The sequence below is a fragment of the Seriola aureovittata genome, chromosome 11, assembly GCF_021018895.1.
Source record: "Seriola aureovittata isolate HTS-2021-v1 ecotype China chromosome 11, ASM2101889v1, whole genome shotgun sequence".
NCBI classification, from domain to species: Eukaryota; Metazoa; Chordata; class Actinopteri; order Carangiformes; family Carangidae; genus Seriola; species Seriola aureovittata.
This window is the reverse complement of record NC_079374.1, coordinates 19,046,581-19,070,201: the sequence shown is the minus strand read 5'-3', so window position 1 is coordinate 19,070,201 and position 23,621 is coordinate 19,046,581. Positions and strand designations below refer to the sequence as shown.

Here is a 23,621-nt window from a genome sequence, read left to right as displayed (position 1 = left end):
GAAAGATAAAATGCCATATGTTATCAACAGTCATGCTAGATTTGTCACACAAGGCCCTGGGGGTTTATGTACAACAGTATTTTGCTCCCATAGCTTGTCTCAAAAACAACTTAAGATGCAGCTATGCATATACACCAGCAGAGGGCTAAATTGGTCTAAAGTTAATCAAACAGGCACACCTACTCAAGGAATGAAAGGACAACTTAACACTGAAGTGCAAGGTTGAGAATCAGGAGAAAAATGTCTGTTTAAAAATTTTTTTTTTTTAAATTAAAATGTATGCCTTGTACACACATTCATATGGAAAGTCATGAAAAATAGACACCAGACACTTGCAGTGTAATTATGCAATTAAAGGCTAAATGTTTTAGAATTAGATTTACAGTGCTGTAGCAAAACGGAGGTCGTGGGTGACTGTCAGTTTATATTCAATAGAGGCTATCATGTTGCAGATGATGCAAAAAAAAAAAAAAAAGTTACCTGTGGATAACATGCAATTAATATTGCATGTTTTGGGCACTGTATATAAAATTTCATTTTAGGGGATACTTTCTTTTTCATAAATGAAATTTATATATGACAGAAAGTCTCACTTGTTCAAGTAATATCGTGCTCTATAAACTGATGTAGGCTAGTTGGTCACAGGAAATCAGTCATATTTGGCAATTTATGTAGCTTATTTCAGTAAATATACTTATTCTGCTTTTACCTGTACTTGAACTTGTAGGGCTGCTAAGGCCCGTTAAATAAATAAAACACAGACTGTGCATTTTATTTATTTCTGTGAAAATGAATGAGGGGCCGGACCGGATGTAGGACATGCTACCTTCAGATGGGCTTTGAGGAAATGTGGGGCTTTAACCGACAAACAATAGCGCTCTTGCAAATCGCATTACCTCAAGTCATTTTTATTGCGTTTCAGGAAACGGATGAAGTTGGAAGGTCTCCTTAGCAGAGTTATTTCACTGCCCTGAAGACCAGAAAGCAGCGAAGAAGTATAACAAAATCTACCGACCCCCAAGTGAATATTTTTTCAGGTAAGCTCAGAGTACTGTTACTGATACTGACCGCTAACGTTAGCTGGCTAACTAGCATGGCATAACGTTAGCAAGCGGCACAGGTCAGTTGACTACTGACAAATGATGTATATGAGGAAATTTGGCACTCATTTGCAACTGAACAGTCAAACTAGCCGACTTCATCCTCCTCCTCAAATACAATTATTACCATAGCCGCACTGTTTTTTTTTAAGTTAGCATGCTAGCGTGTGCCGTTAGCAGCTGTCTCTGTCCTTCTAGTGCTGCTCGGTTGAGTTCCTCATTAACGTCAGGTTTAGGCAGGTGTTAGCTAGCGTTAACTTATTTGCCGTCTACCATATCAATGGTTAAACGGGCTAGTTAATTCTCTTTCCTGAGGTGTAATATATAGAATGATCTGTGTTTGCAACTTTGAGTTCTCCGTGCTGCTAGCTTACGACATGTGTGTCAAAAGATAAGCCCAGTCACTGGACGTGCTGGCTGCTTGGTTATTGAGCCTTTAGTAAGCTAGCCATGCCGTACTGATGCATGTAATCCACTTGTGCTTTTTAATTCAGAGACCATGAGGCTGCAAAACTAAGCCGGGTAGATAATGAAGTAGCACACACCATGGCATGCCAGAGTTGATGGTAAAGTGTCACTGGGTTCATTTAAAAAAAAACAAAAAAAAAAAAACTGCTTTTACACTGCAAGCCGCCTGTGCCCCGCTGTACGTCATGTGCGCCAGCTGGCTCCGACTTGACCTGCGTCGTACCACACACCAGACGTAAGGTTACTGGAGTTCATTCAAGTCTGCGGCTCTCTAAAGCCAGTGCTAACCTTAGGCTTGAACCTCAGTTTTAACCAGCGAGGCAAACAGTGCGAAACAGGCAAGTACTGTTACCGTGATCATTCCTGACATTTTGCTAGCTCTGTTGTGAACTGTTTTTTATTTTTATCAGTGATCACTAATGCTGTGAGTGTTCTGCCCACGCAGTTAAGTTAGACTATAGCCTTATATGGCTAGTCCACTGATAAAGCATTTGGCTTGATTGACAAAGCAGTAATGGATATTAAATGGAAACATGTATGTTGGCACATTGGTTCCACACAGATATTGTAGAGCCACATGTTATATGTGTCTGAATTCAAGATCTTGACAGGAAGATATGTAGACTGCTGTAGTGCTGGGTGTTACAAGTGATAAGAGTCTTTGTAAGAAGTCAAAAGTTATTATGTACGGGGTGTGTATGTATACTGTTTTGGGTTATCCAATGAAATGACTAAAACAAATAGCCAGTTTTTAAAATAAAATTCTGTTAACTTTCTGTAGAGATAATCTAATGTCTTCAGCATTTGTGATAATGATGATTTCTTCCTGCTGACCACGGGGACCCCTAATGGCCACTATCACTATTATATTTACCAAGTCTTTCTTGCCCCAGTGATTAAGTTTCTCCTTATCAATAAGCTTGTTGTAATTTATTGTAGTTTTTCTTTCTTTTGTTAGACAGCTATAACATTTTTGGCCTCATAAACCCAGTGCTAACAGAAACGATCGCTTAGTAAGACATGCCTGCGTGGCATTGGCAGCAAAATTGAGGCGTTTACCTGAAATCTTCTCAGGTTGTATATCTGAGTCATGCCTATCATACAAATGCTCTATTGGTATAAAGTCCAGTGACATACTCCTTTATCTGTTAATCAAGCCACCCCAGTACGCTTTGGTGCGTTTAAAGGTCATATGTGAAGAGGCCTCTAGGACTTTGAGACATACTCGTGTAGATAAACCTTTATCTGAAGAGTTCCATCTTAGACTGTGGTTCCACACTAGTGATGTGTAACTTAATGAACCTCTTAACACATTTTTGATTTTGTGACAATCTGGTTAACTACAAAGTACCTTTGACCTTTCATATAAAACATAGTGGCTGAATATTCAAGCACTCTGGCATCTTCCCCTATTACCTCCTTCTCCTCTTTCTGCTGTTAGTCCCATTATTTTTTGCTGACTTCAGCCAGGAATACCTTTATGTATTTTCAACTCTTATCAGTCATGTCTTCTCACTGTGGCTACGGAGCCCAGAGGGAACTGTGCAAGGTTTATGTGTTTCTGTGTTTATGTGACGCAAGGCCATTCCACGTCAGCTAGCACTTCACCTCATTTGTTAAATATATTCTGTCCTTTCTGATATAAATTCCTCTGTCGAGCCCATGCATGGAATGTTTTTCTCAATATAAAATCCTTTTTTTAAAATTGATTTGAACCAACTCTGCAATTTTGCTCTGCATTTTTGATCTCCGGAAAGTAGTTTTTGTTTCGGATTGATGTTGTTGAGCATGCTCGAGGACACCGTTCCATGTTTACGCTGCTGAGAGGAATAAACTACATTCACTGTGATTATTTTAATAAGTACTATATCATCCTAAGGCAAACAGTATCTGACAACAGTAGATGGTTACATAGGTGATGCATGTTAGTCAGGTCGAATGATTGCTGGATTTGGTCTTTTCAATGTCACTATGTCAATAATGACCAAATAAATATATTATTATAATGCACTGTGCATATTGCTTGTATTATTGCCATACATTACTTTGACATGACAGTGATAAGTTGAGTCTATCTTATAAAGTGTGAAATCCAATATTTACAAAACTGGGATTTTACTTCAAGTCAAGTGCAAGTTAAGTCTCTCCTGTTGTTGTTTCATCTTCCATGTCCATGATTTTGCTTTCTGGATAGGCTTGTTCATAATCAAAGGAATTACGATCAGTTTTAGTATTGTTTTACCTGCCAAGTACAACACCAAGAGTAATTTTTTGGCTGTGGTGGTAATAAGTGATGTGGCTTCAAAGTGTGACACTTTGCCTAACATACAACTGTACAACTGAAATTGCTATTGAGTGTTGGGTAGTACAGTGGTGCTATGTGCAGGATTGAGAGCACGTCTTACTTTGAAACATGAATGACCTTCATTGTCCAGCTATCACAATGTATTTTTATTTCTATTTATATTTAGCTTTAATGCCCAGTGGCAAGCCCTCAGGACTGTACTCTAACCTTTGACCTATTTGCTTCAGTAAATGCTTGACAGTTTATTTCTGTGACTCCCTGTCAGCTTGTGTGAACCTTATTTGACATTAGCTCTGTGCAAGAACCCAAAGGCTTTTGTTGGGTTGCCCACAAGCCCTGTTTGCCATATTTTTGTGGCTGAGTATAGATCTGTTTGTAAACAATTTCTAGTACCTGAGGTACTGTCAGGAAGACATAGGGAGTGAGAGTGGAGGATGAAAATCTGATTTCCAGGCGTTGGATTAATTCATTCCTAATTACACTTGACCAAAGAGAAACAAAGCACAGCTTGGCAACACACAAGAGGTGACTGTTTAAAGAAACTATTGACCCTATCCTTGAGGTCATCACATCCTTCTAATGCTAAACATTACCAATAGGTGGCCAATGGCAAGGTGAGAAAGAAATTCTGCATAATGATTGGTTACTTTAGTATAACAGATGCCATTCTGCTAACTCCACCTTTGTTGGGCAGAGCCCAGCCTTCTTCTTTGTTAATGTTAATGAAATGTGACACATCCAGGGTGCCCATAGCCTGCTAATCAGCACTAATCTGATCCACTGGATTAGAGGATGGGAATGCATGTAAGACACTGCTTAGAGTACATGTGTGACTCCCTCCTTCCAGAAGTGAGCCTTCTTTCAGTCTATCTAGCTTTCATTAGTGGGCTCTAATAAGAATCCACTTGGGCCTTTAGGAGTTTTCTGTGTTTTCTATTTGCACTTGCTCTCAATGGAGATCCATTCTTTTTGGTAATTTTTCTGGCGATAGGAAATTCTTTGGTCTTCATCTGATTAGGCAGTGCCTCCAGCAGATCTGGGATCAGGCTGTGTTCTTGCTGTCATCATCATAATCTCTTTCCTTCTGTAAGATTATCATGGCTATGAAGCAGGGCAGCCTGTGACTATCCGCTGCTCTCTGCAGGCCTTTATTATTATTTTTTATTCTGGCTTTGATTTGGTGAGATACCAGGAGCCAAAATGCTGAACCAGAGTGCTGTGATGATCTTCACTGGAATTTGTGGGGCGTTGGTGGTCATGGCAATGGCCTACTATGTCTACTGGTAAGTTAAATGGGAGAGATGTAGTTTAGCTTGTGGCCGCAGCAGGCTGGAGTGGGTACAACTAGATTAATAAGAACATGTAAAAGAGATAAAAGTCAGCGTAGAACTCCAGCACATAGCTCAGCTGTTCACAATGACACGTGGAGTGCAGACCTTTGCAAGGCAAATGACATTTTTAGAATTAAAACAATAAGAAAGGCATGGTACCTGGCAAGATATGGTTGACCTTTACCAATGTTTAGCTGTCAAGGTAGATTTCTTTAGTCCTTTCCCATATGGGAAAGCCATAGCAAGCCATATTTATTTGTTTGCATGGAAGCTGTTTTCAAGTGATTCAAAGCAGAAGCAGCTGTCCATCCTTAAGCAGCTTTAACCCAGTCAGCATCTCTAATCTTTCCCTTAGGCTGAGTAGGGTCACAGGTGGGCCCTGCACCCTCAGCGAGATGGACCACCACTGGCTCTTTTCTACAGTCAAACCTTTGTTACTCTGGACGACTTCCATGACAAACCAAGTGTATTTTTTCAATACTCCTTGTGTTTCAATACAAAGGAAATATGGTCTATACAAGGGAATATATGAAGTTTGATTAAACCACCACACTACAGGAAACAATTAGTGAGATGATGTGATATGGATGTGAGATATGGTCTTTTTAAGATCAATATTGGTGATGATTGGAACTTGAGAGGAGGTCAAGTGTGAACATTTTGTTAAAAGTGGCTTTTTACTGCTTAGTCTTAATACTGAACTACTAACCCAAATAGCTAAAATGGATCACTGATCCAATCAGTTACATTTGGCCTGAGCTATTTACCTGTGGTTAAGAGAAAGATTTACCTTGGCATGGTTATTTGATTGTTTGCATAAATACATTGTCATAGTCAATATATTTTCTGTAGAAAGATGAAAAACAAGTAAACAGAATTTTGTAATATTTTATAAGGCCTATAGCAATCTGCCTTAGAAGAGCAAGCTGATATTGTCAGCTGATATTTTCTTATTGCAGCCAAGTGGCTGTATGTGTTGACCAATAAGAAAAGGTAATTGTAGTCCAGGAATGTCCAAGATTTGTTTGAGAAATATTTGAAAAGCTGTCAACGAGAGAACGCTTGTAGCTTTTCATCTGTCCTACTAAGCACTAGGGCTGAACAGCTAATCGAAATATCAAATGTACAATATCTGAATCACAGAAGGTGCAATGTTTTTTTTTTTTGACATCGTACCATAAATGCATCATTGTGGTGCTACGGAGAAGCCTTAGCCTACAAATCATATTCTCCAAATATAAAGGAACATGCTAGTTTGGTACAAGACCCAACAAAAATCACATCATTATCATTTTTATATTTTTATATATATACTTTTATATATATTTTTATATATTTCAGTCAGTGAAATTGAAATGCAAAAATGACCATCCTAACTTAAATTGTGACTCTTGCCAAAATAAGACCAACGTGATAGATTTTTTTTTCGTTTAGCCCTACAAAGCATGTTGGTTACAACTATAACAAAACTTAAAGAGTCCTTTATCAAATATCTTTATGTTATGTATTATATTTATTGTATCAACCTCAAAAATAGATATTCTGAACCTTTGTATGGTTAAGAAGGGTAAAGCTGTCATTTAAAGAGAAGTCAGATTTGAATGTTAGTGGTGTACATACGTCCCTTACCCCAAAATGCAAACACATCAAGGTACAAACCACATCTCTTTAAATTAATGTATAAATCACATTCTTTAAATAGTGGGGCTGTATTTCATTTGAAGCAAAACTGAAGAATAAAAGATGAATATAAGTATGTACTCGTGAATATAAAGAAAAACGATTGAACTTGGTTGGACTACAGTCTCACAAGACCTTGGTTATGTAGTAAATACTGATTCTCAAAGCAAATATACTGAGTGCTGCTTAGTTGTATGTTGCAAAGTGAAGTTAACATTTAGAGGTGGCATGAATACACACAAAGTACATGGTAAGACACGTGTGAGATAAGGACTGCGTTACAACATGAGAGAAAATGTGTGGTTATTAAGAGTGTGGGGGGAAATGATAACACACTTCATGGCATGTCTGTCTTAGTTGTCACACAGAGTTGCTGCTTGTTGTCACAGCAACTTTTAACTTCTCCATTGCCTGCTTGTGGCCCAGGCACTCAGACTGAAATTTAAAAGTCTTTTAGCAAATTTCAAGGCTCAGACTTACTGATGTGAACTGAAACCAGCAGCTGATTGGGAAGGGAAAACATTCAAAAATAAGTTAACAAGTTTATTCCTTAGATGAAGTCTGCATAAGTAACAAACAGAAACTCAGATTATTCAGCGTGAATAATCTGATGAAACTCTGTCACATTGTTTTTGCTGTCACCCAAAACTCAAAATCAGTCAAAAACAAGAGTGACACAGTAGTTTACAATATTAAGTCACATACATAACAAGTGTGTTTATCTTCTGGCCATTGCTAGTTATTCCTACCCCAATAATGCATCAATGTATGAACTAAGGCTGACAATCAGGAAATTTGTTAACTGCTCCAGAAACAAAATACCAAGAGTTAGACAGTTTGAAGTTGTGTGGGAGATGTGAGCATTTTGAAAGATTCCCCGTCTGATCTACCAATGGATCTTACAGCCCAGGGCAAAGCCTATACAGAAGATAATGCTGCAGTCAAGTCAATAATAAGCAGCGTTACTGTAGACAAATACAGAGGAACTATAAGGGTGAAGAACCTTATAGGAACTGACTGTGAGAGATTTACCACACATTTTAGACTTCCTTTTGTATTGTCCATAACACATTAACCTTCCATTATACATGTAGCAGTCATCTGCTGCATATTTAATACACTCTGTGCACTTTGATTCTGTAGTGTTGTAGCTTGCCACCCTTCCAAAAATGTAACCGGAGCCGCAAGTGAAATGTGCAATAGTGTAACTATCCCCCTCCCAGTCGGTCTCTCCCAGTAAGAACAAAGGTCACATCACTAACATAATGCAGAGACAGCTGTGGATATATGGACTGATAATCAGAACCATCAGGTGACTCCTGACGCACATGCACACGTGACAGTATTTCACCACTTCAGCGTGTCCTAACTCCAGATATTTAGAAACATTTTTATGTGTGTTGGCCCAAGAGACTCAACTGAAGTTCTGTGGATGTGCATGTAAGATTTCCTTCCTTTCACACCCGAGCCATTTTGTTATTCTGTGTATTGTGTTGCAGTGTTGTGAGAGGGATTGATTGCACTAGATAAGACTTGTTGTCTACCTACAATGAACTGGCCTTGTGTCAACTATGTGGCTTGATTTTAAGTTATTGGTTTGCTCTTAAAGGAATATAATATGGTAAAAATGTCTGTAAATATATTTAGGTTGCTTGAAGATTACAGGCTTCATGGATTTGTAATTTGTTAGAATAGATAAAGCTCAGGTGCCTGTTGATGAACAGTGATTTCATTCATTGTTATCCATGTATGACAAATAGATGACAACTGGATATCTGCTCTTGCACTGGACATTTAGGGGTGTGTTTGTTTGTTCTATGTAGCTCCACTTGTGAAAAAAGTAATATGATATTTGAAGAAACAAGAAAGTAGTCATCACAGAGGCCATGTGAACAAGACTGTGTCTGTGGTTGAAGACCGTTATGTCAGAGTGACGTGCAGGCACACAGTGTTTCTGTGTCTCCCTCGTTGTCTAGCTCGCAGGCTGTTGTTCTAAAAAGCAAACACCAGAAAGCCTCTTTTTTCTGCTGATTTGCTGACACAGTTGTAGCAGTGAATGCAGGTGACTGTACACATGATGGCACAGTCAATTGTATAACAATCAGGAGCAAACACGTTTTAGCTTTCACAATGAATTGAACTTCATTAAGTGCAATATTTATGCATTATTCTTACGTTCTTAATGCGGTGGTGAATCAAATCAAGTGCTCCTTGCTCATAGGGAAATTGTCTGATTCACCACAGGTGTTTGCTTCAAGCAGTTTTAGAGTTAACTCTTATTTATTTATTCATTTATTAGATATTTTATGTTTAAGAAGACACTGATTTTATGTTAATAAAGACTTTTTTGATGATCATTAGATTTATCTGGTTAGTTTATTTTTATTTTAAAATTTTTTAGAAGAAATTCAAATATATTTTTGACATATAAATATATGATATAGCCATATACTGTGATGTTAAACGGAGCAAGTGAAGGCCCTGTCGACCACAGATCTGTACACAGGTCTGTAAAGGAACAACTCCTCATGAGGCAGATTAGAAATGTTTCTCAGAACAGCTTTAGGCTTGACCTACACTGTAATGGGCTTTGGTGCAGATGTGAGAACAGTCCAACCAAGGCCAGTTGGTCTACGGACATCCTGATGGGTACTCATTGGGCCTCATTCACCAACCATTCTTAAGAAGAAATTTCTTCTTAAAACCCACTTACGCACTTTTTACGAAGATTCTGACATTTACCAATGTTTTCTTACTCAGGATTCATTCTTATGTAAGAACAGAATCTACGCACACTCAAGAGCACTGACTATTACGTTTTCTTCTGTTCTACTGTTCTGTTACATTATATTATATTATTTAAATTACAATAACACTTTTGTCATTTATAATATATTTCTAAAATAACTTAAAGCATTATTACTTAACATTAACACTTAACCGCTCATTTGCGGCTCACTTCCTGCAGCATTACCTCCACTTCAGAACTACTGAAGTTCCTTTTGCATTTTGATTCTCATGCTCTGTCTTTAGGTCATCGTTTTGGTATTTCTTCAACTTTCCCTTACGATATCTCTTTGTCTGTGTCTGCACACGTCCCTTCCGTCTCGTGCCCTTTTTAAGTGCATTTTCGGGCATTTACCTATGCTAATTAGGGCCAACTGGCACACGCTTTTAATTTACGAGGAGATTGGCATTCATCAATCTAAGAACACAGGTGCACACAGTTCTGTGGTTTAAGAACACGTTCATGAATCTGTCGTAGTTTCCTTAATAGCTTTCTTAAGAACAACTTAAAGAATTTAAGAAAATATTTAAGTAGATATTGGTGAATGAGCCCCATTGATAGTAATCGTCACTTGTAACAAAACTGCCTGATATTTCTGTAGATAGTCTTATGGTGACAGTGGTTAAACAAGTAGAGTGTATATCATGTAATGTGAGACGTTATATAACAAAACAGCATCTAGTGGACAGCTGGTCTTTTGACTGCTCACAAACTGTATAAACATTATGTCTGTGGCAGGTGTCTGCATAATACAGATCAATCTTTTTTTCCCATCCATTCATTCTCTATATCTGCTTATGCTTGTTCAGCCTGTCCCAGCATGCTTTGCCTGAACATGGAAACACCCTAGACTGGTCCCAAGTCTGCTGCAATTCATAGTCAGATAGACAGAGTCAGATCAACACCAAGGGGCAATTAAATATTTCCAGTTCACCTGTTGGAGGAAACTGGAGCACCCACTCACACAGGCCCAGACAGACCCTTAACCTTCACACTGGTAGCATGTAGGGCTGCCTCCAACCAAAGATTTTCCTCGTCAACTCATACTCATTAGTTCAAACCATTAGTTGACTAATCACGTCAACATTAGGATATTAATGTAATTATTTAAGTATATTTATTTTTGGGCTGAGAAGGAATGTTATAAGTAACATTGCTAATACTGTGCTACATTACAGAGAAATACAAACTGTAATAACGAGCCTTTAATATATAAATTTTTGAAGTTGCAGAAAGAGAGCTGCCTTTTGATGACCGGCAAAAGCGGTAATGATTCTGAAGGTATCAGAACAACCATCATGCAAGTAGCTAACATTAGGTTAATTTCAAATGATAAGACTTGTCTGAGGTCCACAAAATGATAGGTGAATGTTTGCCTGCAGGGTTTGTACATCACCTTCTTGTTGTCGTTCTTTACCCTCTTGAAGTAATCCCACACTTTGGATTTCCTGGCCGACACATGCAATTACTATTTAATAACTGCCGGGAGCAGCTATGTAAACAGTGTCTGTCCATCCCTGACTGAGTGTTGCCACTTGCTGTGGAGTGTTTTTTTTTGTTTGTTTGTTTTTTCCATGGTGGACAGCATTACTGGCAGCATATGGTGCAGAGCCCTGCATCTTTTGCAGCAACTGTTCTTTACATTTTCAAGACCAGTTAATCAGTTTAATCAGAGTCGAAGATGATGTCTTCATATTGCCCATTCAGTCTGACCAACCAAAGATTTTTGATTTAAACCAACATAAAACTGGAATGAAAAAAGCTGCAGATTTTCACATTTGAGATGCTATAATGACCACATGTACACCCTAAAGCTGAATTATGCAGAATTGTTGTTTACTCTGCGTCTTGTAAAATAACTTTTATAATCTATTAAGATGTAACTGGCTGTGACTGATCTACAGCAGCACTAACCACTGAGCCACTGCGCTGCTGAGGTCAATATCAGGACAATAAAAACTCACTAACCAAACTAATGTGATATTTCAACAGTACTATAGTCACAATGCATGTACTTCAGTAGCCATCCTGTCACTTTATTTTTTGGTTCATGTGAACTTGAATGATAAAGGCTCTTTTTGGTTCTTCTGTGTCATTGGCTAACCCAATTCAACCTGTTTGATGAAACAAGCACAGCAAACGTTTATTAAATTCTGCTGTAATAACACTCAACTGTGGCCTTTCATGTTTCATGTCACCCCTGCCACTGTTGCCTCAACCTCTCCTCTGCCGTCTCTCCCAGGTCTGTGGTATTGGCCGAAGGACCGTGTAGACGCGGCTTGTAAAAGGATCCCACCGTGGTAAGAAACGCTGCATTGTTTTTGAACTTCTGAAAGCATGTTCGCTCACAGACTTACACAGGCCACATCCTTTTGTCTACACTGACCCATGAAACTCTTTAATTGTTTACCACTCTGTCCTCCCATTATTTTCTCCCTCCTCCCTCATGCTCTTTTGTTCTCTGTCCACGTCTCTCACTAAAGTTGTACTCATTGTTGCGGCGCTGCCTCTGCTGTTTCTGCCCCCTCTCAGGTTGGTCGTAGTGTATAGAGAGGAGCCCACTCAGCTCTCCAGGCTCCTCAGCCATGGCAGTGCTGGCCTACCTGAAGAGCTTGTTTATCCTGCAGTTGCTGATGGGCTTTGTGTTTGTGGTGAGCGGCCTCATCATAAACTTCATCCAGCTCTGCACCTGCATCCTCTGGCCGATTAACAAACAGCTCTACCGCAGAATCAACTGCCGGCTCTCCTACTCCCTCTGGAGCCGTGAGTAGATGATACCTACTATATTGTTCCCATAGAACATATTTTTCTTTTAATGCAAATACCAAGTTTTATATTTCAAAATACATAAACAACAAAAGGTACCAAGTAGTCTTGTCGGACCTGTCTAAGATACGATTCCTTTTAGTTGTGAAAAAAATATCTTAGTCCTTAGCTACTTCATCTACGATGGCACCAGGACCCAACAAATTTCATCTATACACCATTTGCTGCTGGGTAGAAAGTGTAAAGTGTGTTTATCAGCGCTTTTTGCTGCAAATGGCTGCTTGCATTGGTTAACAAGGCTCAGCTAGACATCAAAATAGTGCTAAAACAATCCACAGTTTGATTATAATTCTCTGAATATTGAAATATGAATCACTCATTATTCAACAAAGCAAGGGAGAAAACCTGACATGTAGAAGAAAATATGCTTTGGCTCAGTAATTTAGGTGTAGTGCTTCTTCTCGATATAATTAAGTGCTTTTAGTGCCTTCCTAATGCACATAATGTGTTGTGATCTCTGTGCAGAGCTGGTGATGCTGCTGGAGTGGTGGTCGGGCACAGACTGCACCCTATACACCGACCAGGCTACGGTGGACAAGTTTGGCAAAGAGCATGTCATCATCATCCTCAACCACAACTATGAAATTGACTTCCTCTGTGGCTGGACCATGTGTGAAAGATATGGCATCTTAGGGGTTAGTAATGTTGCAAATTATGACTGAAGGATTTTTGTGTATCAAAAATATGCTAAAACACACATATTTATCTCCCTGTATTAACGTTTATCAGCATCATATGGTGCCTTTAATGACATCAGTCCATATTGTGAGAAACCCAGGCTTCATTATTTAAAACAAACATCTGTCCTTCCTCTCCAGAGTTCAAAAGTGTTAGCCAAACATGAGCTGCTGAAGGTTCCTCTGATTGGCTGGACCTGGTACTTCCTAGAAATAGTCTTCTGCAAAAGAAAGTGGGAGGAGGACCGGAACACTGTCTACAGAGGACTGAGCAGGCTCAAAGACTACCCTGAATATATGTGGGTAGGTACATGTCAGATGTTCTTGGTTTGTCTGTCATCTGACGTGTGTGTGAGTGTAGGGGTTAAAAAAAAGATTTATTTTAATTCCTGTACACAAACATTTACATAAATACCATATTAGGTACTTTAGAAGTCAGTCAACTCTATCCCAGTTGCGCAGTCAAGTTTCTGAAATGTCCTCTAGGCTCTGACTTCTTAGAAAAAAACAGTCATGCAGTTGCTGTGTAGTGAAGTATAATTATGACTATTTCCATTTAGGATTCTAAATGCACTGTGTAGATAAGGTGGTTTATTTATTCCCAGGAACCTCCAGTTTCCTGGGTTTCATTTTCTTGGTTAAGCAGTAACTCCTTCTCGCTAGACCGCTATTTAGCATTTACAAAACATAAATAAATTGGTGGTAAATAAAATGGTTTATAACACAATACATAATTTACATATTATTTACATAATGTAGTTTGTAAGCAGATGCAGTAAAAAAACATTTACAATTGTTGACAGATTAAAAAACTTACATATGGTTACAACTGTGTTTATAGTATGTTAAAAAACCAGTTTAATAAACGTTAAATAGCGGGGCTTAAAGTAAGTGTTACTGTTTGAATCATCATTGCTGACAGCAACCAAACATGGAGATGTGGCTAAAAAGAAATGATCAGAGAAATTATGAGATTTATTTAAGTTAGTCATACAAGTTGCAAGTTTGACTAACCTGTGTTCCAACATCTCAGCTACTACCTCAGTGAATACAGTGTTACCAATAGAAACAATAGCCAAACCCACAAAAATAAGATGCGAGTTGTGATAAACTGGAATTATTCTTAATCATTTAATGGCAGTTCTTTGGCTTTGATAGAGAAAAAATACTCTTACCCTTTCAAAATACAGTGAGATCGAGATGCTGCCCTTGGGCCCAGTTTCTCAGTGGTGCACAAATCAAGTTCTTTGTGTGCACCAGCTGTGTTTGACATTTCTCAACGGCACAGTCTGTTTATTTTTCTCTCTGTGAAACTTGATGAACTGCACTGGACTGGAGTGTCAGTAGGCTTTCACCCTGCTCTGTGATTCAAAACGGCTCTTTTCTGTTTTAAGTGCTTTACGTCCAGCCATGTTACCTAGTGGCAGCATGTCTTGCTGTTAGTTGTAGATCTTTACTGAAGGTGTAAAGCAACTTGTGTTACAGATTTTCACAGTGACTCAACCACTTTGCCAGCTGAGATTAGGCAGATCAGCAGTTGATCTAATTACCGCTTAAATCAAGTATCAGGCCACTGCTAATGACATAGCTTTTTGTGTTCAGATAAACAAACTTAACTGAACTTAAGTCTTTGGTAGAGCTGTCGTCCACCTGCCTGCATTAATACCAGTGAGATAAGACTGTGACTTTATTTTAGTGTTACATTGAGGTTAACTTGATCTGTAATTCAGCCAAGCGGAAGAAGGGTAGTGGATGGGACAACAGAAAGGAGGTCACTTTATAGGTTTGTGTGTGTGTGTGTGTGTGTGTGTGTGTGTGTGTGTGTGTGTTGTGTGTGTGTGTGTGTGTGTGTGTGTGTGTGTGTGTGTCTAGTAACACAGCTCTTTTCCCTCCACAGTTTCTGCTGTATTGCGAGGGCACCCGCTTTACAGAGAAAAAACACCAAATCAGTATGCAGGTTGCAGAGAGTAAAGGCCTGCCCAAGCTCAAATACCACCTCCTCCCCCGAACCAAAGGATTCACCACAACACTGCAGTGTCTTAAGGGCACAGGTGGTGTATACAAATGCACACACACAAAATTCACCACGTTCAAAACACAAGTTTTTTTTGTTCTTAATTAGATTTTTTTAATTAGATTTTTTTTCCACAGTAACTGCTGTGTATGATGTGACTCTCAACTTCAAAGACAACCAAACCCCCACTCTCCTGGGCATCGTCAACGGCAAGAAATACAAAGCTGACATGAGTGTAAGGTGAGTGCCACCAAAACCATCCATTTATTTCTGTCTTCAGTTATTTTAGTAATGATGCATTACACTGCCAGGTGTTCTGAATCTCTTCAAGTGGAAGATGATGAATGCATTTTAAACCTTTGGCCTCTTTCCAATTGCATTTTTGTCCTATAACAATGAAAGAGACAGTGAGAGTGCTCAGAGTGTTGGCTAGTTTCCCAGCAAGTTTATGGTTTCAGAACAGTAACTCTGATGGGTAGGGCACTCTTACTGAGGCTACATCCGCACTAATACATTTCAGTTTTAAAACGCATCACTTTAGCTATGAGTTTTCAAGCCTGTAAAAACCAAGACTTATGAAAACAAAGCCACCTTTGCTTCTTGATTGGGTCTTAAGCAGTCATGACGTGTCCTTCCCTGAATCGTCACACTCTACTATCATGCGTCCCTTTTCTGGACGAAAACAAACGGCATCAGCCTCGACTACCAGTAGTGAATGCAACATGGATAATGAATTGCACAATGTTCAGTTAAAATCTGTGCAGTTAAATGTTTTCGCCATTGCTGTTCCTCATTCGTAGTATTTTCTGCAACTAACCAACGGCAGCGTAGACAATCTGCTTCCTGTATACACCAGCTTGCACATACCCAGTGTATATGAATGTTAATGTAGTATGCATTTTCAGGCATGTATGGACACAGATTATACTGAGCTAAAACACTCTTCTTGATGGATATTCTTTTTTTTTTTTTTAATGAAAACGCATTAGTGTGGATGTAGCCTGATTAAAGAGCTGGTCAGGAAATGGAAACAGATTGGAATGGCTCCCACTGAAAGGCCTGGAAAAAGCATTATCTTTTGTCTGGACAGCATAACTGAATTAGAAAAATACTTTTAGTTTTGTGGGAATTTTGTTGAGCAGACCAAAGTCAGTTAAATATAGACTTGGAGACTGAAATCACTCAGCAGAAATAAAGATAATCTACAATGCTGCGGCAAGGGAGTCCTCTGGTGGTGAGAGACTGCCATAACAGGCCACATCTGATGTAGTGTATTATTATGAAACATTTTCTGTTGCATGCTGAGAGGAAAATGGAAAGTGTCTCTGTCATCCTGATGAGACTGACCATGAAATGTATCTTACACCTTATTGTCCATTATATCATAATTTCCAGGTTGTTTCTTTGTTTACATAGAAAGCTCTTAGGTTCAGGTTGTAGTGCCTGTGCGATGTAAGAATACTTCCTATGGTATGGTCTTCAGTCGTGGTGTTCATACACATTCAGCTGCTAAATGAGCCTAAATCTTCTGTGCATCCCTGGTCAGTGAATTAAACTTAAAAGTCCTTTTAATAATTTCGCAAATGTATACATATAGTACACCAAGGGCTGTTTGCATGTGTGGTGCAGTCATTGTGATCAAGATTAATTTCTACAGCTGACCACGGGCCTAATGTGTGTGAGCAGGAGAAATAAACAGGAAAAGCACATTTTGTGCCATGAGTAAGATTTGCATCAAGTTCACATCATTCTTGCAAAGGTCACTCACCTTCAGCTCTCTGTGCATAATTTAAATTACCGGCTTTTGTGCATCCACCATCTGATCTAAATTTTTCATGTCTGTTTCTTTGCTGTTTCCACACAAATTGCAACATAAATTATCAAAGCAAAATGTTTGTCACGGACTTCCATTCCTGTTTTGTTGTGTGTTTTTGTCTACCCCAGACATACTCCATATAGTGTGTCGTCCTTTGTATTTTTCTCATACATTCATTATGTGGCCATTTCTGACCATCAAGGCTAAAACTGTAAATGACACTGGAACCAAATGTGTATTCAGCTCTATACAATTCTTTACTCTTTCCCACCCAGGCGGTTCTCTGTTGAGGATATCCCAGATAATGAGGAAGAGTGTGCCAACTGGCTGCACAAGCTCTACCAGGAGAAGGTGAGACTGATTAAAGGCTCCATACATGATCAAAATCCAAACAGGACAAGTTGTACATGTTGTCTAGTGCTTTAAAATGTTTGAGATTTTTTTTCTCCTTACACCAAAACAAGTAGACTCCAGTAAACTACAGTCAGACACTTAACACACTCATTACCCTCTAATTAGTAACTACTAATCAGGCTTTTTTTTTTAACTTTGTTATCCATTTTTGTAACTGTTGCATGTTGACTGGAAATGTTGGATTTGTGAGAACATTTATTTCTGGATTTGATGCTTCACTTCATCATTTATTAATGTCTGCACAGTATGTGTAATGCCAATATAAAAGAGGTTTCTGTGTTCTTTTCAGGTCAAATTGAGCAAAGGCATACATGATACATGATTTCCATTCTTCTTCCTGTCCCTCTCAGGATGCCTTACAGGAATACTACAACAAGGAAGGCAAGTTCCCCGGACCCACAATAATCCCACCCCGCCGACTATGGACGCTGCTGAACTTCCTGTTTTGGGCCACCCTGCTGCTTTCACCGCTCATCAAATTTGCTTGTGGAGTGGTTGTCAGTGGCTCCCCGCTCCTCATCATTGGGTTCATCATATTCCTCATCATAGGTGGGTAAACTCTGCACCAGTGACACTTAAAATGAAAAACAATACATCCTCTTTCTCGTGGGGTTTGACTTGGAGACTGATTCATGGAGACATCGCAAAAAAGAAATTTGATTCGACGCTCTTGAATTTGCTAAAGGCTCTGTGTTGTTTAACATTTGAATTGCTGTCCTCATTCACTTCACTTTTGTTTCCTTTCTTCTCTCTCCAGCCTCCATAGCTATCCGTCGCCTCATAGGGGTCACCGAGGTGAAGAAAACAGGCTCCAGTTACGGCAACCAGGAGGCCAAGAAACAAAACTAAAGTGTGTCACCCCGCCCCTCCCGTGTACGGCCGTTTCTGTGTGGTCGCCCTGCGGTGTCTCACCACTACCCAACTCCATTCTCCTCCTACTGTTGAGTCAGTTGGTAGGCCGGGGATGAGACCCAGCTGTGAAAACATAATAGAGACCAGACTTAGAAATAATAATGGCACTAGTTTGAGAGAGAGCATGGAAGGTCTGGGGGTTCAAGCTCTCTGGTGTAACACACATCAAAAGGAGGGGGAGATGCAGTACCGTATTCCCCTGCATCTTTCTTAATCCAGCTAGTCCTTATCCCAGCCCCATTAAATCCTGGTAACACCCGAGGTCAAGCTCCTAACCAGTCTGAGGTCACATGGACATCCAGTCCGCCCATTTTCTGCTCTGCACTACCTACCTCCACTTCCCTGTCACAGTCATCAGCCAATCAGGGAGTGGGGGCGTGCTCATTCTTTATGCCCACAGAACCCCTAACCAATCCGTAAACTGATCTTTTTTTTTAATCTTGCCATCAATCCAGAGGCATCACGTTACTGCAACAGCAATCTGTAGTATGTATGCAGGACGTCTCCCTCCCTTCTTTCACTAAGTGGGACTTGTAATGGGAACCGGTGCCTTGAGGCCCAGCCTGGTTTCCTTAATCTTAAAGGGTCAATTCACCCCAATCCCAAAAAAATTACCTTTTAACCTCTATGTATCTAGCAATGCAGATGGTTTTGGTTTTTATACACTCAAGGTCTGAGATAAGTGTCACTGAGATTTCCACTACCATACCAAAAAAAAAGGAGGTGAATCAAATTTTGTTAATCGTGCTCAGATCACTGTTAAAGTATATTTGAAAAAATTTCACAGCAGCGCGTCTTTTCAGAAGCGGCGTTTGAGTTTACTCGGATAATTACTGACAGTTTTCATCAGAAACCATGTTTCGAATGTAAAGAGTAGCGAAAACTGTCCACACCACCATCATCAATTATCCAAGTTGTTGGCAGATTGTTTCTGTGAAGCGACATTACTCAAAGTTTTCAAATATCACTTTATATAATTTGAGCACCACCAGCAACATTCAATTCACCTCCATTGTAATAGGTTATGAGCAGAAGCCTCAGAGCAGAGATCTCAGAATATAAATCCCACATCATCTCCAGGGCTAGATATCACAAGGTTAAGGTGGGGAAAATATTTTTTTATTTAATCTCGTGATCTTGGTGAATTGACCCGTTAACATCCTGGTTTGGAGATGCTGGTGTCTGTTAAACTACAACAAGGGCTCTGAATGTGAAAACTGTCCTTATCAAGGATACCTACCATCTGTTACAGGTCTCATTTGTAGCCCGCAGCACCAACACCCACAGATTCATTCTAAAACATTTCAATTCTCTTTCCAATCTCATTCCTATTTTCACTTGCTTTACACAAATAGGAATTTGCATACATGCTGTTATTCATTTTTTAAACATAACTGGACCATGTCTGACGCCCTAAATGTGATGTTTATTCAACCAGCAATCCCAGTCTGAACACTGAAGCAGTTCAACATACCACTTGCCCTCTGATGCCAGTCAAAAGGCAGCTCACACTGCTCGGGTTGATGTGACCGCTCTGCTGTTGAATGGCAGTGGACCCAGAATCCAGAAAAAGGTCACCAACTGTCTTCATGTAGCCTCACAGTTGTTAGAAATATGATTTTGCTCTCCTGACATAGATATATAGTAGTAATGTTTTAACCTTTGCCTTAAATCAAGCTTGCTCAGGCAAGGGATTGCTTATTCGCCAGCCCTTTAAGACAGCACCCACCTCTTACCTCTGTTATGTTTGGATACTCACCCTCTCTTCCTCCCATTACAGCAATGTGTGGTGGAGTAGCGCACATTCATTTGGTTTGATCCCCTAAAATGTATGAATAATTGAAAAACCGGTGTTGGTCCTTTTAAAAATGGAAAGCTAGGAAGGTGTTGGCTTGTTGAAGGCGTCTTTGTAACTGTAGAGTGTCATTAGTTAAAGAAAGCTGCTTACACTCCATAATCAGGGCAACTTTTTTTCTCTGGAAACTCAGCACAGCGACACTTAGCCTTTGTTGATGCACTTTCGGTTTCATACATTTCACAGTTTTAGAACAGTTGGTTGTTTTTAACTGTCTCAAATTAAACGTTTGCTGCTGCAGCATGTGAGTGGATCACATTTCCCGGTCCCCAAATACAAACAATGGTAGCAAGATGTGGAGGGGATATTTTGTGTCCTGCTCTCTCTTCCCCTCTGCCCTCCCGTGCCACATGTAGTATTGATCTAATCTACTTATTTTGTCTAGTCAGTTCAAATTTTTGGGATCATCACTCCTCAGCAGCGATATGTTGTGTACTTTCTGTAGAGTTTTCTCAACCCAGGCAGATTTCATGCAAGCCTTAATAGACAGTGCTGCTTAATTTTTGTGTGTAAATGTAGAAGCTAACTGAGCCCCTGTTGTAGTGAAGGATTGAAATGTGAAAAATGTCCTCCAGTATAGCAAGCAAGTTGCTGGGATTAGTTGTCAAGTGACTTGTTCTAAAGTTTTAACATAAAGAAATAAAGAGAGCTGAGAATAGATAAAGTCATGTTCGTAATCAATCCACATTTTTTTACACAAAAGTACTTGGAGTTGCATTACCTCAAATATTTGTGAAAAGCTTTAGGATCTTAGCCGGTTATCTTATCCGTTTTCTGTTAAACCCCAACAGTCAGCATCAGATTACAAATGCACTCCAATTCATCCTGTCATTCAGTGAAAATCATTTTCCAAAACAGAAAGGATTCTGAGAAGTTCGAACAAAAATTTAGAAAAACTTTTTACACTGGATGTTTTTTATTCAGTAAAGAAATATAAGTGTAACTTGTGGTTGCTTTCTTCCTTTTCTGAATTCTCTACTGGAACCAAATACCTTTAGAAATTGACACAGTTTTTTAAACCTCAAATATAAGTCCGTTAGTGGCACCTCTTGCGTCAGCTTTTGTTTTGTTTTCTAAGGCTATTTTTATGTTTTCTTCAATTCAAACACTTGAGAATATTAAAGGATTTAATCACAAAGCAACTCTTACTCTTTCGACTTATTTGGATTTGTGTGAGTTTCTCTGTTTGCACTGCAGTTTGGATTAAAGGATTGTAGCTCAGCGCAATAACAGGGGCAGTGGTAGCTGAATCCACACTAAACATGTTCTCCTCCTTCCATGTTTTTTCTCCTTCATCAACAGCCATTTTCACTGAGGCACACTGGCATCCATTTTCGTCCCTTCATCATGACACAGCCACAGTTTTCCATGAAGCTACAGTATAAAGTCACAAGTGTGACAGTATGTAGAGACTGTAAATTGAAAATATGTACATAAGGTAAATGATGAATGTCACATTCACTTTTAGAAATTGTAGAGATGTATTTAGCTTTTCTTTTGCAGTAGACCTTTTGAATGACATGAACCAATTTTCCATCAGATGCCCACAGGACATTTTGGGTGTACAGTGGTAAGAAAAAGTCTGTGGACCCTTTGGAATGATCTGGTTTTCTGCATTGATTGGTCATAAAATGTGATCTGATGTTCATCTAAGTCACGAATGTAGACAAAAAACTGTTTCCCTAAGCTAATATCACACAAACAACCCTTAAACCTAAACGGTGCTGGTGAAAAACTAAGTGAACCCCTGAATTTAATAACTACTCAAACCTCCTTTGGCAGTTCTAACCTCAAAAAAAGCATTTTCTGTAGCTGCTGATCTGAGCTGCGAGATGTTCAGGAGGAATTTTGGACCATTCTTTAAAGAACTGCTTGAGCTCAGACATATTCTTAGGATGTCTGGTATGAGCGGCTCTCATCAGGTCCTTCCTCTTCATCTATACGGGGTTGAGGTCTGGGCTCTGACCCGGCCGCTCCAACAGGTAGATTTTCTTTGTTTTTCTGTAGCAGGTATGTTTATGTTCATTGTCCTGCTGCATCACCCAACTTCTACTGAGCTTCGGCAGGTGGACAGCCGCACTGACATTATCTTGTAAGAGACCTTGATAAACTTGGGAATTGATGTTCCCCTTGATGACTGAGCTGCTCAGGTCCAGCGGCAGCAACACTCTTCTTACACCATACATAGTGTTGCATGTTCTTCTCAAGCAGTTTAACTTTCACCAGTCCATAAAACCTTTTCCCAATTGCGCTGTGCTGTGTCGATGCTGTTTAGCAAACTTCAGTTGTGCAGCCATGTTTTTTTTGCAGCAGCTTTTGTTAATGTCATTAACGGGTTCACATACTTTCTCCAGCATATGCTGTCAGTGTTTCAATGATGTTTTCAGTATGGGCAAGACCAATACAATGATTTGTGTGTTCTTAGTTAAAATAGATTGTGTTTGTTCATTAATGTAACTTCGATGAAGATCTGACCGTAATTTAAGACATGTATACATAAATTCAGGTAATTCCAAAGAGTTCACTTACTCTTTCTTGCCACTGTATAGTCACAAGAGTGTGACAGGGTGTTGATAGACTGTATAAATGTGTACATAATGTAAATGATGACTATGACATTCAGTTTTAGAAATGGCTGAGATGCTCTTCTGTTCTTTTGCAATAGCTCTTTTGAATGACAGGACCATGCATTCAGGCTAAAACCAAATGTACCAATGATGAAAAGCTACAGCAGAGCAAGATTTAAAGTGAGCTGGCCTCATGGGTGCAGTTTACAAAATTATCTGCAAAGGTTACTCAACACTGTTTCACTGTCTATCAGGTCTGGAGCTGTAAATACCTTCAGCGATGCCTCTCCTCTAATTAAAGCCACAGACAGAAGGCTGTAGTCACAGATGATGCTTACAAAGCATTTTTCAGACTTTATAATTGGTTTCTTACTGTAGTCATTACTTTTTGCATGATGTGCGTTACTGCACAGTCACTGAATCGAGTTAATTCTGACTCAGGGACTCTTTTAAAGACTGGCAATGCAACAGCTGTGGCATTAACTCTGAATTTCAATCTGAATAAAAAGGCTTTCTGAGGAAGCTGAAGGAGTGTGGTTCTTGCTTTTGTTAACACTTTATTTAATGTTCAAATATCTTGACTTGATTTCTTCAAAGTTCCTGAGAACTTGGTTTCAAACCAGACGTTTCTATATACAACTTTAAATATTCATGACTAAATAATCAACAATAAGTATAATACGTCTTTTTCCTACTTCCAGTTATGCCCCTCTCAGTCTTATAACAGCTTCAAATATAGATTTACTGCAGACTTTGTTTTTCAGAACAACCAGGGCCATTTGAAGATGAATCATTATTTTATGTGAAAAGATGTATAATGGATTATGTATGCATGAATTTGGGTTCGCCTAGAAAAGATTTGAACAAA

The 23,621-nt window shown here is 39.2% G+C and overlaps 1 protein-coding gene across 2 annotated transcripts; it reads left to right on the top strand.

The window, feature by feature from the left end:
* Positions 1-830: 830 nt before the first annotated feature.
* Positions 831-21,328, top strand: agpat3 (1-acylglycerol-3-phosphate O-acyltransferase 3). Of its 2 annotated transcripts, none has more exons than XM_056388695.1 (10): positions 831-1,037; positions 11,915-11,972; positions 12,205-12,435; positions 12,964-13,133; positions 13,317-13,478; positions 15,073-15,226; positions 15,327-15,429; positions 17,281-17,356; positions 17,770-17,968; positions 18,177-21,328. In XM_056388695.1, exons 3-10 carry the CDS (start codon positions 12,258-12,260, stop codon positions 18,266-18,268), a joined length of 1,134 nt encoding a protein of 377 aa, XP_056244670.1. In that variant the 5' UTR covers positions 831-1,037; positions 11,915-11,972; positions 12,205-12,257; the 3' UTR covers positions 18,269-21,328. The 2 variants fall into 2 exon arrangements, with proteins under 2 accessions (XP_056244670.1, XP_056244671.1); XM_056388696.1 differs by lacking the exon at positions 831-1,037 and adding an exon at positions 1,825-1,906.
* The last annotated feature ends 2,293 nt before the right edge of the window (positions 21,329-23,621 follow it).

Bases quoted from the DNA above. Each gene is read 5' to 3' on its own strand.
- agpat3 (XM_056388695.1), top strand. From the start codon at position 12,258: ATGGCAGTGCTGGCCTACCTGAAGAGCTTGTTTATCCTGCAGTTGCTG. The intron at 15,430-17,280 runs GTGAGTGCCACC...TTTCCCACCCAG, and splicing joins AAAGCTGACATGAGTGTAAG to GCGGTTCTCTGTTGAGGATA. The intron at 17,969-18,176 runs GTGGGTAAACTC...TTCTCTCTCCAG, and splicing joins CATCATATTCCTCATCATAG to CCTCCATAGCTATCCGTCGC.